A 17,121-nucleotide genomic window follows, 5' to 3' on the forward strand; every position below is an offset into this window, starting at 1 on the left:
GAACAATGGGGGTGGAGATGCTCCTTTAGGTATACTGGGCCGAGGCTGTTTAGGGCTTTAAAGGTCAGCACCAACACTTTGAATTGTGCTCGGAAACGTACTGGGAGCCTATGTAGGTCTTTCAGGACCGGTGTTATATGGTCTCGGCGACCACTCCCAGTCACCAGTCTCGCTGCCGCATTCTGGATTAGTTGTAAATTTCACACACTTGTATCTTTCTTCAGCAACTCACGAGACAAAACTCCCTTAGGAGACACTCACAGCATGGGTTATAACTGACCTCACAGCCTGGCCACAATCCAGCACAGAACTCAGTATCTGAAGTCTATTGAATTTGGTGGGCTTCAGCATGCTACACTCTGTATTGGAATGCAAGTCTTGATATATATATAATGAGAGACAGGGCAGAGTTGGGTTCCTGGCAGTCATTCATGCCATGGCAGTTGCTGCCTTATTTTACAAAAGAAAAAGCATGAAAGGGATGCAAATTTTCCATAATTATACTTTTAGATTGTTCCTTAAATACCTGTCTCTTTTGCATTACAGGCAAAAGTTGGTGACTAAAGGGATGTATACCTCAGATATGCTAATAAAAATAAATGTCTATGGTTTCTGGCAAAATTATATATATATTTAAAAACCTCCAGTACTTTGCTGAATGTGAATATATACATCTCTTAGGCACTGTCGCGGCGCCTACCGAGGCAAACTTGGATAAAAACCACTACAGTTTAAAGATTAAGGCTGTGCTGTATTCTTTGATTTTCATTTTTAATGCTCCCTGCATTTAAATTACTATATTACTAATTTTATCTGCTATTGGTATTTATGCCTGAACTATTTACACACAAGATGTAAAAGGCAAGCAAAGTAAAATATTGAGTAGAGTAATTTTGGGGGTGGGGGTGGGAGTAATGAGGCTAAAAAAAATACAACAGCATTACTGTAGTGAGGATTTAAGTTTGGAAAATATTAAATATGGAGAAATAGGCAGTTAAGCTGTCCTACTTTGTCTTGTGTGGTGAGTCAAAGCAGATACTTCATCTAATTTGCTATAACACAATTGTAATTTAAGGTCAAATTGTGCCTGTCCTGGTCTTCTGAGGCATTTAATCTCAGAAACAATGGGCTGTATTCAACATAGCACTAACCAGCTCCATGCACAAGCAGAATGACTTCTGTTTGCACAACCAGACTCCCCTCCCTCTCCTCACTTTGCACACCTGCTAAATATGTTCCGGGTCCCCCCCCCCATGCTCTAGAGCTGATTTGGGGATAACTCAGGGTATGTGGTGGAGAGGAAGTCACATGGCATAAGTGGGAGTCATTCTGTTCACATAATGATTTAGTTGAATACCAGACAGTGCTTCAGCCCAAAGACCACAGAATCTCAGCCAGCAATCCTGGGAACAACCTCAACCCACAACAATGGAGACATTCTAAGGAGCCATCACTGGGCTAGATAGACCAAGGCCTTATCCATGCATACACAATTAAGAACAAATCTAAGCTAAGATACAACAAGGCTCCCATTATTCAAGGCACAGTTAGTACAAGTACTAAAATCCACCATATATATCCAGTGTGGTGCCAATTCAGTATATATTTTCAAATGCAGTAAGTGCATTCTGGGATATGCTCAAATAACTATGTGACTAATTCCATATTCCCAAGGACTTGTTATGGGTTTATATTTCTTGAACATCAGATTTGCCTCTTGCTGCCCATGGACACTATTTTATGCTTCAAAAGCTATTTGTAACATGGTATGGGTGGGGTGTGTGTCTGCCATTAATGAAGGCAAAATATTCCACTTAGCACATCCAAGCAAGCCAGGTGTGCCCCAAGTCGATTTTCGGATCCAGTGTCTAGGAGGAGGCCCAAACCAGCCAGAATATTCTACCCGATAGCCTTTTAACGGGTAATACCTGTGACTCCTGCCATTTAACTATGGCCTCTAGAAGTTTAGCTTTATAGTCAGGGTTATCATTTTCTACAAACTCCATTCTCTATAAGAATGATTCTCACACAGACACCTTTTATGAAGATATTAAAGCAACTTCTGCAATTGTCCGAATTTTCGCTCGCAAATGAGAGAAGCAGCATGCGCAGGGTCTGTGAAGTCCAGGAGACACTTTGCTTCCCCCTCCCCACTCACTCCCCCCCCCCGCCCCAGGAACTTGCTCAGAAACAATTATTGTGATTTGCAGCATAAAACATCTTGATAGATCCCTCATGGGATCACTCCTATCAGCACCTCTGTATTTACTTTCTCTATAATTTTACCTTTTATACATTTGCTTAATCAAGACACTCATTTATTGTATTCACCTGTGTGTGTGTTCAGGATCACCACACTCCTCAGATAAATCATCAGTTAGCTTAAGTGAATGCATTAACCTAACCATCTTTTGCATAATTATCTGATCACAAAACTTCCAGATCTCATAGGGGATGTCTGGTTTGTAGCTGTTCAACCTCTGGTTATAATACAGGATAATTCGCATAGCCATCAAGCCTATCATTATACTTTTCAAGCCGTTTCAATCCCCTTCTCTGAAATTATTTAATTCCTTTGAAACAAGCTCCCATTCATTTGACATAAGGATTAGTGCTCTTCAAAAGCCATCAGCATTTCAAGGTGCAGAACAAATGGCAACCAACACCTTTCTGGGGAGGGGAGATAGTTGAGTTGAGCAATAAGGAATGAGAAAGTGCTTGATTGCATGGCAGTATTCAGATGGCTAGTTACTCACTGCCAGGACCAGCCTGGACAAAAGCATTATTTACAAAATTTACATGATTTTTTTTTAATAATATTTATTAAAAATTTTCCAGAATAAAAAGGAAAGATAGCAAGAAAGAAAGAAAAAACAAATATGATTTACACTTGTTTTCAGTGGCATCTTTCCCGGACTCCCCCCCCTCCCCCTCTTGTATTCCATTTCCCTTAAATTGATTCCACAGATTCTTACCCCAAATTTTAAAACCTTATTTGTAATTTTAAATAACCCATTTATTCCAAATTAATTTATCTTATTTATCTTAATGAACCATTTCTCCTTATATTTTATATAATTCCCTAAGATCGACCCCATTTCCCTTCCATGAATTCCCCTATTTTCAAACAACAAACATGAAAAAAGAAAAGAAAGAAATAATATATAATTTTACAGCCTTTGGATTCCAAATCTCCCCCCCCCCCCCATTCCCCGGTTCCAATCCCCAAAGTTCATCCATTGTCTACTGCCAGCCTGGTGTATCCACGTCTATATCTCAACTCCACTTTGCCGTCTTTTGATAGCTTTTAATTTCAGAAAGTCCAATCTCGAAAAAACTCTCAGAAAAAGTCATTGTTCTTCCATCCAGACCTCTATGTTTAAGAGTCTAACTTAAATTCTATTTCTTGGTCCTTTTAAAGTCTGGATGTTCCAAATACTCCGGCTTCAAATTTGGTCCAGCTCTTATTCCTCAGGTTGCTTTTTCCTGTTCTGCTGCAGAAACCTTCTAATTCAGAAACGTCTTGTTCTCCACAGAGGCTTTTGTTATTCAGGAACATAACTTGCGTCAAGTCCCTTCCTTTCTTCAATAGATAAATCCATTGTCTCCTTTAGTATAGAAACCTCTGTAGACAAAATAATGCTTCGTTTTTGCAGCTTTCCCAAGAGATAACAGATCCTGCTCAAATTCATAGTATTTTTCCACTTGCTGCTACTGTTGCAATGTCCCAGCCTCCCTCTAGAGGGAATATGGTAACTTAATTTCTTTCAAAATCAGACCCAAAAGTCAAATAACTTGTTGCCTTTATTTCCAATAATTTATGTCCAAATTGTAACAAATCTAACCAGCAAAGCCATCGTAACAAAGTTCTCTTTTATTTTCCTGCTTTGACAGCTACTTTGACAGCTGTCAAAGTTTCTGTGTCTCTTCACCAGTCTCTCATAGCGGATCGTTCCCGGTTCCCGGGGGGGGGGGGGGTTGCATTTTAGTTCCCACAAATCAGTCTTCTCCTCCAGCACAATTATTGTAATTTCCCTTCGTGAAGTTAAAAATTTTTTTCAGGTAAACAAGTTCATCTCTCAATCTTAGTTGTCAAATCCTTGCGTTGAGCCATCTACAACGGGGGGCGGGGGCGGACTTCCTTTTTGCACTCCCCCCGCTCGCTCCAAATTCAAAGATCAAATTTCCCTTTTAAGTCCAATCAATTTACTCACGGGTTGTTCCTTTTAGTCCAAATCCGAAATTTTCAAAGAAGAAGTCGTTGCTCTCCGCCGAATGGCATGCGGCTTTGCTGGGCAGGGGAAGCATTGGACTCACAGCACCACACCCCCCCGTCACCCGCTCTGCAGCCTTTAAAAAGGCTCCTTCGCGGGTCGGGGGGCGCAAACTGTGCCCGCCGAGTCACCAAGTCCATGGGCATCTCCGCCCATGGTTTTTGAGGGTCCCCGCGTCGCCGGCACGGCAGGACCCGACCCCTACCCAGCCGACTCCCTCCGGAGCTCGGAGGGAGTCCGCCATTCGGCGATGGCGCCGACCCGGAAGTCCAAAATTTACATGATTAAGGGTCAAAGTCTTGGTAAAGCCAAGAAAAACAGGACAGACAGACAGGAGGCAAGCAATCATAAAAGACTGTAACTGGGAATTTGGGTTAAGCAGAAGGCTTTGCTGAAACATTCACAGGGGGCACTGGGCAAGAAAACCCAAGGATCACAAATCGGCAAGGCAAGATAGAAGCAGGGACACATAATTAAGGTTTCTGTGCAGAAGCTTGAAGGTTGGGTGCCACTGAGGCCATAAGCCCTCCCCACCCCAAATTTGAGAAACGGTTTTCATTATAAATAAGCAAACAATGGCAATTTCCACTCCCACCCCCATTTAAATTATCTAATATCCCTACTCACAAAACCCCTTGGCCATGACATTTCCACCATAATCTGCTCTTCTCTTTGATAATACAGTTCCTTTTATCATTAATTGATGGAGAATGATAACAAAAAAATGTGTGGAAGACATTTTTGGCGTAGCACTAAAGTTTGTCGGTTAGATTTATTCTCATTCTACTATTGTAATTATGGTGAATAAGAATTAGTCATATTTCCCTGAATCTCTAGCTTAAAGGAATTAATTGTTGATGTTTACAATCTGTAATTAATAAAATTTTTTATTGAAAGTGAGCCCAGAACTATAGCTATAAAGATCAGACATTAAGAACATTCTTCTTGGTGAATAAACTATACAGTGAGATTTTATGGGCCATCTTATTAGGGTAATTTAGACAAAGACGTGTGGTTACTCAAGGCGAATAGTAGTAAGTATTTCCACCTGAAGCTGGATGTGTGTATATGTGGAGGTGTAGTTGTGTCCTGCCTGGGGCGTTCTGGGCTTATTGTAACGCCTCAGGCACAGCATTATATAGAAATATCCTATTTTGAAACAAGCTTGCTCATTGCTGCTGTGAAAACATTAGGGTAAACATACACAAGTCAGCCAAGTCTAATAAACCAATTACCAGTACCAAGTCTCCTCATGAATTTGTTGTATTGGGCTGGGGGCTGCTCAGCTAAATTGGCAGCTCCAGAATCCTTGCAGATATATCTCCCTTCCTAATCAAAATGTGGTTTTCAGATAATGAAGTCGTTACATTAAGCAAAGGCAGCCTTTGCTCTAGTAAAGATGGCACACCTTCATGACCCCTCGGATTCGCAAGGAACTGCACTGATATCACTCCAGTTCCAAGGGGACATGAGGTCTCAACTAATAAGATGATCATACCATAAGAAAACTTCTTGAGAATGAATGGGTGGTAGAATAAGACGGCAAATTAAATGGGACATTTTCAGTAAACAGAGCCTGAACGAATACCATGACCAGGGTAATTCCAGATACTATTTGTCTTTCAAAGTAACTGTTCTGAGACAAAAAAAAAAAAAAAAGGGGGGGGGGGAGAGCCTGCACTAAACTGCCATCCGTACAGGTTTACCATTCCTTCTTTGGATACAGAATTGAACCAGCACATGGATGGGAAAGGGAGATAATAGGTCAACAGCATCTCAATTCTTCTTCTGAACTCAGAAGAAGGTATTCTTCAGGACTTAGAGAGATGTTCTTTAGTTCCTGAACTTTCCCCCCTCTCTTTTAATACCCCCCTCTCTCTTTCCCTCTTTGTTTTTATTTTATTTAGATTAATGTTTTAGTTTGGATAAAAAATATATTTAATATTAAGCTTTGTATTTCTCTTTATAAACCCTAATAAAACTCATTATTATAAAGAAGACTTAAATATATGTTGCTTTTAGAAAGAACAATCCTTTTATTTATTCTAAAATGCATGTACCAACAACTCCCCCAACCCAGTGCTGGATTTACGTATAAGCTAAACAAGCTGCAGCTCAGGGCTCCACTCTCTTCGGGCCCCTCCAAAAATTTCACTATTAATATACTTCTTCTTAATTGTATTTCAGTTCAACAATTAATTTGATAAAAGACATATTTTGTTATGTGCAAATGGCTTTAGATACCAATTAGGTCCATAAATTACCATATAGCATATGTGCAACACAAAAAAGCGACAATTTGTTGTTGACAAAGGACAGCTGGACATATAAAGGGCCCCATTACCTTCAATAGCTTAGGGCCTCATCAAACCTAAATCTGGCCCTGCCCCAACCTAGATCTGCATACCAGGGGTCAGGTCAGGGCATCTTCAGGCAGGTGCAAGGAGCTAGTGGTGCTTGTGGACTGGACCCTACATGCCCATTCACTCTGCTCAGCTTTACCTTGCAACAGGTGGCTGTGAATTGCCCACCATTTTAAGTTTACCCTGGAGTGCTGCAAAAAGGAGGCGTGCAAATAGATGCATTAGATGGCACTTTGCCATGTGTTTGTGTATGTCCTTAAATCTAGAGCTGGCCCTGCCACGGTTAATTTAATGTACCTCATCAAGTTAGACAAAAGACCCTTTTTGCTAGCATCAGATTCTACAACTCCTAGGAGCAGATTGAGAGGCTAGGTCTCCCCCCAACCCCAAGGAGGAAATAAATTAGTTTCTGTGTGTATTATTAATTATTAGTACACATGACATTGACTGCTTTTCAGTGCCAAAGACTTTCCCTTTCTCCCAAGCATTGGAGTGTTAGAACCTTTCATTATCTCCATGTGTGTTTTAGCTGGACCCTGTTGTCATTTGCAGGAAAAGCCCAAATTCCTGTTCTTATTTGGATCTCTGGCAGTGGAGGACAGGCGTGCCTGGCGTTCTCTGGTCCATGGGGTCACGAAGAGTCGGACACGACTAAACGACTAAACAACAACAAAATGCCTTTATAGTGATGCTTCATTGATTTTATATTATATTTTTGTTTCAGATATATGGTTTACTGTTTTTATGTTGTACACGGCTTAGAGATTTTTTAAAAAAAAAAATATTAAATGGTTTATAAATGTAAATAAATACAATTTATTGGTTACTGTGACCGGAAGTTGGCGGGGTTTCTGTCTGTTGCTATTAGAAATGTAAAGTAATTTTATACTGCAAGTTGCTGCAAGACTTTTTTGTATTTGGCATATAACCAATGAAACAACAATAATATACCATGCGTATTTGCAAGAAAATAGCAGATAGTGAGCAACGTGAGAGTAGTGAACATGGTTAAATTTGTAGTTTTGATCAGTTTGGGTTCTTTGGCTGCTCCTGATTGCTGAAAAAGATAGGACCATTTCTGCTGGCCAGGTGAGGTTCAAGGTTTTGTGAAACCTTTCAGCTTGTGTTCACTTATTAGAATTCTCACTTGCTTTCCTAATTTCAGATGTATCCTGTTCCTGATCAAAAGTTCTGCTCTAGACCTGACTTCATCCATGTCTTCCACCACCTGCATCCACTCTTTGCAAGCGTTGGCATTATTGGTTAAAGTCACAAAGGTTGGTGGTGGTACTTACTCTTTCTCCCTATCAAACAGTTTTGTCTGGGTGATTCAAGGACCTGTTCCTGGGGCAATTCAGATTTGACACATCAAAGTTCATAGGAACTATTAGCTTTTTTGTCCTATACAACATAGGCCTGGGAGCAATGGCATGCAGCCCCCTCTCCTTCAGACACTGGAATTCAGCTTTGAAAGTGGGGTCAGAAAAACTTGATATCTAACCACACTTACCTTGGAATAAACAGTCAAGCTGCATATGATCACACTATAGGGCACCCCTACATATTTGGCTGAGAGTACTGACTGGGGAGAAATTCATTTGGTTCACACTTTAATACAAACTTACTTAATTTGTTCTTTTGTAACCAATGCACAAACTGGAATGAAACTATCGTTCATTATTTACTCTTCTCTGAATTTTGCGATGCAGGTTGTTGTTGTTTAGTCATTTAGTCGTGTCCCACTCTTCGTGACCCCATGGACCAGAGCACGCCAGGCACTCCTGTCTTCCACTGCCTCCCGCAGTTTGGTCAGACTCATGTTTGTAGCTTCGAGAACACTGTCCAACCATCTTGTCCTCTGTTGTCCCCTTCTCCTTGTGCCCTCCATCTTTCCCAACATCAGGGTCTTTTCCAGGGAGTCTTCTCTTCTCATGAGGTGGCCAAAGTATTGAAGCCTCAGCTTCACGATCTGTCCTTCCAGTGAGCACTCAGGGCTGATTTCCTTAAGAATGGATACGTTTGATCTTCTTGCGGTCCATGGGACTCTCAAGAGTCTCCTCCAGCACCATAATTCAAAAGCATCAATTCTTCGGCGATGCAGGACTCCAGTGCAAATGCCCATGGGGGAAAGTGATCACAAATTGTATATGCAGGTAGTAGTGGAAATAGCACAAAAATGCATTAGGTATGAATAATTTGCCTGCAGAAATAAATGTATATGATTTTTCATGTGAACTTTAAAAAATTCACAAACCAATGCAGAAATGGGACATGCTGAACTTAATATGGGGGGAAAATGGAAACTAAGAAAAACTGAAATTGTCAGATTCATTCATCTCTACATGAGAGTAAGCCCCACTGAACTGAATTAGGTTTATTTCTGAGTAATCATGTGTACAATTGAACTCTAAACTTGACATGTTGCCCCCTCCCCCCACCACCTTAGGAAGGCAACAGAAAATCTACATTTAAGAAGATGTTGAAATACTTTGTGTTTTCTTCCTTTTTATCATTTGAATACTGTGTTATACTGACTAGATAACAATAAAAAAAATTCTATTTCATTGCAACAAAGAAATGACACTCAGAAAATGGTTTTCTTTTTCTTATAGATCAGGTTGTATTGCTCATTCGGAAAGTGTTCACGTTTCAAGTACAGTGGTACCTCGGGTTAAGAACTTAATTCGTTCTGGAGGTCCATTCTTAACCTGAAACTGTTCTTAACCTGAAGCACCACTTTAGCTAATGGGGCCTCCCACTGCTGCTGCGTGATTTCTGTTCTCATCCTGAAGCAAAATTCTTAACCCGAGGTACTATTTCTGGGTTAGTAGAGTCTGTAACCTGAAGTGTCTGTAACCTGAAGCGTCTGTAACCTGAGGTACCACTGTATGTCTTTATGACTGCTCTTATGTGTCTAAATTGTGAGACAGAGCAGGTTATAAGAGGGTGATGCTGATGTTAAAAAGTTGTTGGTACCTTTATATAATAAGAAGGCATGTCAGAAATTATTTGTTTTATTTATTAAATTTCTAACCTGCCCTTTCTTCCAAAGAAGCCCAGTAGAAACACAGGAACAAGTGCAAAGAACAAAGAAGGTGAGACTCTTTTTGTTTTGTTTTAAATAATTATACCTAGGGATGTCAGAGAATTTTAACAAAAACAGAAATGGGAGCAGAAGTTGCCAATGTTTGCTTGTTTGTCCCATGTCAAACAGAAATCAATGCAGTGATTCGGTATTCACCCTTGATATTGCTTTCAGTCTGAAAACGATATGTAATTGATTACTTACCCCATTTGCCTTGTGTTTCCTTTGCACAGGAAATGAATGGGGTAGAATAAGATAATGACAATGTAACTTATGTAATTAATCATGTAACTTACGTAATTAAGTCACAGTGAAAAGCTATACAAATTTCACAGTTCTTGGTGGGAAATGAACTGTAGCAGAATGGAAACAATGCTGCGTGTGACAAATACAGGGTGGAATGGAAAACAATTCCTTCTTACATGCCTTCTTATTTATCCCCTACCTTTCTACTTTATTTGTAAAGTCCTGCCTCTTCAGGTTTAGGGCCCCTCTCCAAGAGCACTATACTTGAGGGCACTACCACTGGCTGGGCCCTCCTTGACTGACAGGTTTACCTGGTAGCAGTGTTTGGGTCTGGAAACTTTCCTGCCGTGTTGCATTGCCCACAAATGAACCAGAAAGTCTGACATAGTGATACTGGATGCTCCAAGGTGGTGCCTGGGTCTGGAATTCTAACATGGCGGTCAGTTTTCCAGTTTCATATGCCGCTGCCAGGTAAACCTGTTTGTGGGAGATGACAGGGAGGGCCAAGCAGGCACCAGCAGGCTCTGCCAGGACAAAAGGACTTGCCCCCTTCTTCAAGTTAAAACAAATACAGTCGTACCTCGGGTTAAGAACTTAATTCGTTCTGAGGTCTGTTCTTAACCTGAAACTGTTCTTAACCTGAGGAACCACTTTAGCTAATAGGGCCTCCCACTGCTGCCATGCTGCTACCACACAATTTCTGTTCTCATCCTGAAGCAAAGTTCTTAACCCGAGGTACTATTTCTGGGTTAGCGGAGTCTGTAACCTGAAGTGTCTGTAACCCGAGGTACCACTGTAATAAGTAATTGTACTGCTTCTGTGTAGTCTGAAGTCATTGTTTAATTTTGAATCATAATCATAATAGCTCTCAGCTCATGTACGTAGTGGAGGGAGAGATAACAGAAAGGAGTGTGGGAGAGAGACATTGGGATTCACCCACCAATGTTTTTTTTTTAAACAAACTTTGGCCACACTCAAGCAAGGGAGCTCTATACAAAAGATATACAGGACTAGGGGGAAGAAAAAAAATAACTGATTAAAATTTAACCAGCTGCTGGGCAGATAGTTTGCCTCAGGCACATTTGTCAGTTTCAAAGGGTCCTTTTATTAATTTTGCATTTTGTATTTTGTTAGTGGAAAGAGCTTACTCTGCTGGGACTGCCAAAAGCTATACGATGCGAATCTTACAGCAGCAAAGAAGCTGTAGAGAATGCCAAGTAGATTCAGCGCGCGGAGTAATCTTGGAAATTACATTTGTTTTATGAGTGCTAAAATATATATTAATTTCCAGGTTTAACGTTTGGTGAATGTAGCTATCACGTTCATTTCTTGATTGTTGATGACCCTCTCTTAGTCTTGTCTGTGTAAATAAGCCCCTTCCCCATGCCCCAAAGCCTCTCGGCTAAAAATGCAACCTGCCTTGCAATTTTTACTCTTCTCTTTGACATTAACAGCTGATTCACAGTTAGCTTGTTTCTTTCTTTCCTTCCTGACAGCAAGTGTGAAAAAAATAGTTCCTTGAACAGACTTTAATTTCCACAAAAGTCGGTCATAGTTTTGAGTTTTCTATATATGGCCAAAGAGATATTCAGAGTGAAGGACGGCTTGCAACTGAGAGTACCTCAGGTCTACAGTGGGTGAAGTGATCTTCCCTAGCATGTGGGAACAGATACATACAGCAGGTCTTTCAGACCATTTGTGAACACCAGTTAGAACTCAGGGGTTAAGTGGAAAACACAAACCTCTCCTGTGATACTAGGGATTTCACAAGTTTCACTCAAGTAGCTTCAAACAGCATTAAATACAAAGCAAAAAAGTATAGCCCCAGGCTAGAATTTTCAGCAGACTTACCTGCAGGAGAATGAATCTCACTCTAACCCTGAAGACAAAGCTTTGGGCTAGAGGTGAGGAAAAAATGAATGACAAAGAACTTTTGGTGGTTTTTTTTTGCTCCATGCATATTATATTCCCTCCCCTCGCAAAACACTTTTTGCTCGCAATAATTTTTATGCTCAATCAATACATGATGGGGATCATTCTGAATTATTTAGTTTTTTCAACAACCGTAGTTGTCAGCAAGCCTGTAACAGCTAGCTTCATCCCTGTCATTTATGTATCCTATCTGGCTGCTCTCGCTGAACTCACTAAAGATTCAACAAATCGGTGGAAGCAGGATGAGCCCCCAATATTTTTGCAAATGAACGCAGGTACAAATCAGGGTGGACTTGCACTGATTCTGTAGGACTGTAGAAAGAGAAAAGCATTGAGGAAAAGAAATTGCATTCAAAACCTTCCAAATGAGAACGAGGAAATTGGTGAAATGTTTATTGGCGGGGCAAAGGGTTATGATGAAATGTTCATAGGCACAGGGTTTCAGTTGCACTTACACAACTGGCTTTTAAGGAGGTCGTGGGGCATTTGTGAGTTTCCTTTCATTCTATAAATCACCTGTGGTTTGCATGCTGTATCCTTCCTGGGTACCTGCACTTCAGTGAAAACCCAGGGGGAAGGCATCATCAGGTAACTCCTTCCACGAGGAATATTTCCAGTCAGGAAAGGAGGAAGGGTTATAGCTTAGTGGTAGAGCATCTGCTTTGCATGCAGAAGATCCCAGATAAAATCTCTGACATCTCCAGGTAGATCTGGAAAAGAAGATGGGCCAATGGTCTGAGTCAGTTTAGGAGCAGCATCCTATGTTCCCAGGTGGGCAGTCAGGAAGGCAGCAGAAAACTGGAGAAATAGCTTCCCATCTACTACTAGGCCAGGTTCAAGATTCCATTAGTTTACAAAGTCCTGAGCAACTTAGGCCCAAGACACCTTAAGGACTACCTTACTCCATAAGTCTCCAGCCAATCACTGAGATCACCTTGGGGAACACAATAAGTAGTCCCCACTCCCATGGACCAGAAGTTTCAAGTTCAGGATCAACAAAGATTGTTCAGGTTTTTTTTCAAGTTCATGAAAATATAAAAATTCAGACCATTTCTTGGTTCTTCTTCAGCTTTGGTTTGACCTCTCGATTGCATTCAGGTAAGAGAGTCCCTCAGTTTGTCTCACATTATTTGGATCATACTTTTCCTTACAATTTTTAGAAGAAAAAAATTCGGAAGTTAGTTTGAATAGGAATAATATTTTGAAGGGAGGAAAAAGAAATCCAAAATCAAACACTTACCACTGAAAGCTTAGTCCCTCCTGAGGTTGTTGGAGGAGATGATTTTAAATAAAAAATTTAATAATTTGTACGATTGATGCGTAATGTCGGCTGGTGCATTTTCATTGCTTGTCTAGCCTCCTTGAGTGTATAATAAGATTTCCTTTAAATGGAAATATGTACATAAAATGGAGAGTTGTAGGTTTCCCCCAATAGTACTCTTCAAGCCTTTTGCCTGCATTAAACATGTGATAGTTATGTCATGTGCTTAGTGTAGGCCTTTAAAAGAGATTTTCTGTTGGAGCATTAAGGGAATAACAAATATCTCTGCAATGCTATGCTGCCATATGTTAGCTGGAAATCCTTCACACTCAAGCCAGGCAAAAAATAGCTTAACTTCTAAAAACGGCAAGAAGGTGTTTGTAAAGGGGGGGGGGGATCTTCATTGATTTAATTTCAGAACTAGATGCAAATTGAAATGTACCGGGATACACAAATACTGACTTGGATCTATGAGCCAGAAATTATTTGTAGTCACCATTTACCCACACCCAAATCCTCTGCATAAGCAAGAGGACCCAGAATTGGTTTGGTGGGGTGTTATCTTACCCCACAATGCAGGTTAGATAAGGTCTATTTCTGCTGAATCCAAAGCTCATTGCAATGTGAGAGACGCCTTCAACTTTCCCAAGCCTTCTGTGCATTTGCAACCATTATACACGCCCAGGCCTAGAAATGTGCTCAGCAGCTTCTTCCTTCTAATTTCTGACTCATCTTCTTTACCTTATCATCCCCAACACCCCAAGAGCTCTAGGCGTGCTCCTTCTCAGTTATTTGAGAAATTTACCTAAGCATAAGGTGGCCACATACACATTGCCTAAAAGGAAGAAATGCATCATCGAAACAGATGTCAGAGAATTGCTGTTCATTGCTGACATTTTAAGAGGTCATAATACAGCAGGGGGTATTTCAAAAATAACTTTGTTGTCTTGTGGGCAAAATAAGGCTTGCACTTCTTCACAGTCAACTCAGAGGCCCACAATTTCTCTGGCTGCAGCTAAATCATTTGCCCATCCATTGGGTTTCAGTGAGAGTGACTGCAAGGAACACATTCTTTTCAATATAGCAGGTTGTTCTGTTTAAAAACTATACTGGCTGGGGTATTTGTTTACTTTTAAATATCATGGATTTATCAGACATAGATATCACCATCTTATGAAAGCCTATGAGATGGCTATGAAAGCTGCTAAGAAATCTTACTTTGCAGCTTCCATTGCATCCGCTAGCTCTCGCCCGGCACAACTTTTTAGAATAATTAGGTCAATGACGTCCTTAGGAGGACAACCAAATTTAAGCACAAATTCGACCCACAGCTGTGAGGCATTTGCGAGTTTTTTTGCGGAGAAAGTCCTATTGCTCCGCCATGACCTCCCTGCCAATTTAGATACAGTGACTGAACTGGAGGCCCCTCGACTGACTTCAGGTCCAGTGTTGGACCATTTCGATCAGATACTCCCTACTGATGTGGATAGATTCCTCCAAGTTGGTAGGCCCACCACCTGCCTCCTTGATCCGTGCCCGTCTTGGCTGATTAGGGAGTGTCCAGATGTTGCGCGGACCCCCCTGGTTGAAATTATCAATTTGTCCCTTGACACGGGGACATTCCCAGGGGAACTGAAGGAAGCAGTGGTGTGTCCACTCTTAAAAAAAAACTTCATTAGATCCCTTAGACCTATCCAATTACCGCCCAGTTTCAAATCTTCCATACCTGGGTAAGGTAATTGAGAGAGCGGTTGCTGAACAGCTTGGTAGGTTTCTGGAGGAAACATCGGCATTAGATCCATTTCAGTCCGGTTTCCGTCCTGGTTTTGGGATGGAGACGGCTCTGGTTGCCCTAACAGATGATCTCCATAGACAACTGGATCGAGGCGGGTCAGGACTGCTGATCCTTTTAGATTTGTCAGCAGCCTTTGACATGGTCGATCATGATCTTCTGGACCACCGCCTCGCAGACGTGGGGATACAGGGCATAGCCCGTAACTGGTTGTGCTCTTTTATCTCTGGTCGGGGACAGAGGGTGGCACTAGGGAGGGAAATGTCATCGCGCCACTCCTTGGTGTGTGGAGTGCCGCAGGGCGCAATTCTCTCCCTGATGCTTTTTAACATCTTTATGCGCCCCCTTGCCCAGATTATCCAGAGCTTTGGGCTGGGCTGTCACCAATATGCTGATGACACTCAGCTCTATCTGCTGATGGATGGCCACACCGACTCGACCCCGAATACACTGACCAGATGCTTGGAAGCTGTGGCTGGATGGTTTCGTGGGAGCCGATTGAAACTAAATCCTTCGAAGACAGAGGTCCTATGGCTAGGTTGGGATGGCATGGGGATAAGGGACCAACTCCCTTCTCTTGCGGGGGCCCAATTAGTGCCATTGCCTTCCGTTAAGAGTGTGGGTGTAATCCTTGATGCCTCCCTTTCCATTGAGGCGCAGGTTACAGCAACAGCCAAGGCGACATTTTTCCACCTTCGCCGCATCAAGCAGTTGGTCCCTTACCTTTCCCGCCCTGACTTGGCCACAGTGATCCATGCGACGGTCATCTCCAGGCTTGACTACTGTAATTCGCTCTACGCGGGGCTGCCCTTGAAGATGTCCCAGAAACTCCAGCGGGTACAGAATGCTGCAGCCAGCGAGGCTCCTCACGGGGTCTCTGCCATGGGAGCATATTCACCCAGTGCTTTTCAAGCTGCACTGGCTCCCGGTGGAGTACAGGGTCAGATTTAAGGTGCTGCTTTTGACCTTTAAAGCCCTTCACGGCCTAGGACCCACGTACCTACGGGACCGCCTCTCCTGGTATGCCCCATGGAGAGCCTCAAGGTCCATAAATAACAACACCCTAGTGGTCCCGGGCCCTAAGGAAGTTAGATTGGCTTCGACCAGAGCCAGGGCCTTTTCAACTCTGGCTCCGGCCTGGTGGAACGCTCTGCCTCATGAGACCAGGGCCCTGCAGGATCTGATTTCTTTCCGCAGGGCCTGTAAGACAGAGTTGTTCCGCCTGGCCTTTGGCTTGGAGCCAATTTGATTCCCTCCTTCCCTCTCTCTCTCTCTCTCTTTTTCTTTTCCTTCTCCTCCTGCGATGAGGCTACATTTTAATATTTTAATGTTCCATTATTTTAATGTTGTATTTTATTTTTGTTTTTAAGTTTGTAATCATTCATCTTGTTTTTGTTATTATTGCTTGTAAGCCGCTCTGAGCCCGGCCTTGGCTGGGGAGGGCGGGGTATAAATAAAAAATTATTATTATTATTATTATTATCCTATGCCTATCGGCTCAGAATCCAGTCCCAAGGAGCTCAATGGAACTTAACTCCCAAGGAACAAAGCCTTCATTTATTTATCCAATGAAATAATTTACCCCCAGCAGCAACACATAGAATCAATGGAGCCAGTCTACATCCCTTCCTTGTTTCCCTCGATGAAATATGCTAATGAATAACAACCTGTGCTGACATGCTAATGGAGGGAGCCCTGTTGCCACACCAGATTTGTGATGCCTGACCTGCAATTATTGATATTGCTCCTATTTAAACTATGTTCTTCTGAATGCACTCGGCCAACTGTTCCATTCTGCACAGCCTGCGTGAATGAATGGGCTTATTGCTGCTGTTAACAGGCCATTGTCCCTTATGTGGACATTGCTGCACAGGTGGATCTACTTAAAAACTGAGCTGATGGCATCATTTGCCATAAATGCTCCCATTTACTTAGAGCCCCAGAGAAAGCTACGTAAGCATTGTTCCTCTTAATGCAAATCAAACGTCCCCGAGGGAGAAATTAATATTGTCTGCAAACCTGTGGAGCTTATGGCACCTACTCAGAAGCAACCAGAATAGCATAGCAGGGTGGAATTATTATAAGAGGAAAATCAATATAAAGAAACAATATTTGTTTGATTTAAATAGGGTTTGTAGGGCAGGGCAAAATCTGAACAAAAATCCTCT

At 41.9% G+C, this 17,121-nt stretch overlaps 1 protein-coding gene across 1 annotated transcript in view; it reads right to left on the bottom strand.

The window, feature by feature from the left end:
- Positions 1 to 13,227, bottom strand: part of PSMA1 (proteasome 20S subunit alpha 1) — a 395,447-nt gene extending 382,220 nt beyond the window's left edge. Inside the window, exon 1 of the mRNA XM_079966882.1 lies at positions 13,224 to 13,227. Within this exon, the coding sequence (XP_079823008.1) occupies positions 13,224 to 13,225 (2 nt within the window). The 5' untranslated portion in view covers positions 13,226 to 13,227. The remainder of the gene's footprint in view (positions 1 to 13,223) is intronic.
- Between the last annotated feature and the right edge of the window lie 3,894 nt (positions 13,228 to 17,121).

The sequence above is a fragment of the Podarcis cretensis genome (genome assembly GCF_951804945.1).
Source record: "Podarcis cretensis genome assembly, chromosome: 1".
Classification (NCBI taxonomy): Eukaryota; Metazoa; Chordata; class Lepidosauria; order Squamata; family Lacertidae; genus Podarcis; species Podarcis cretensis.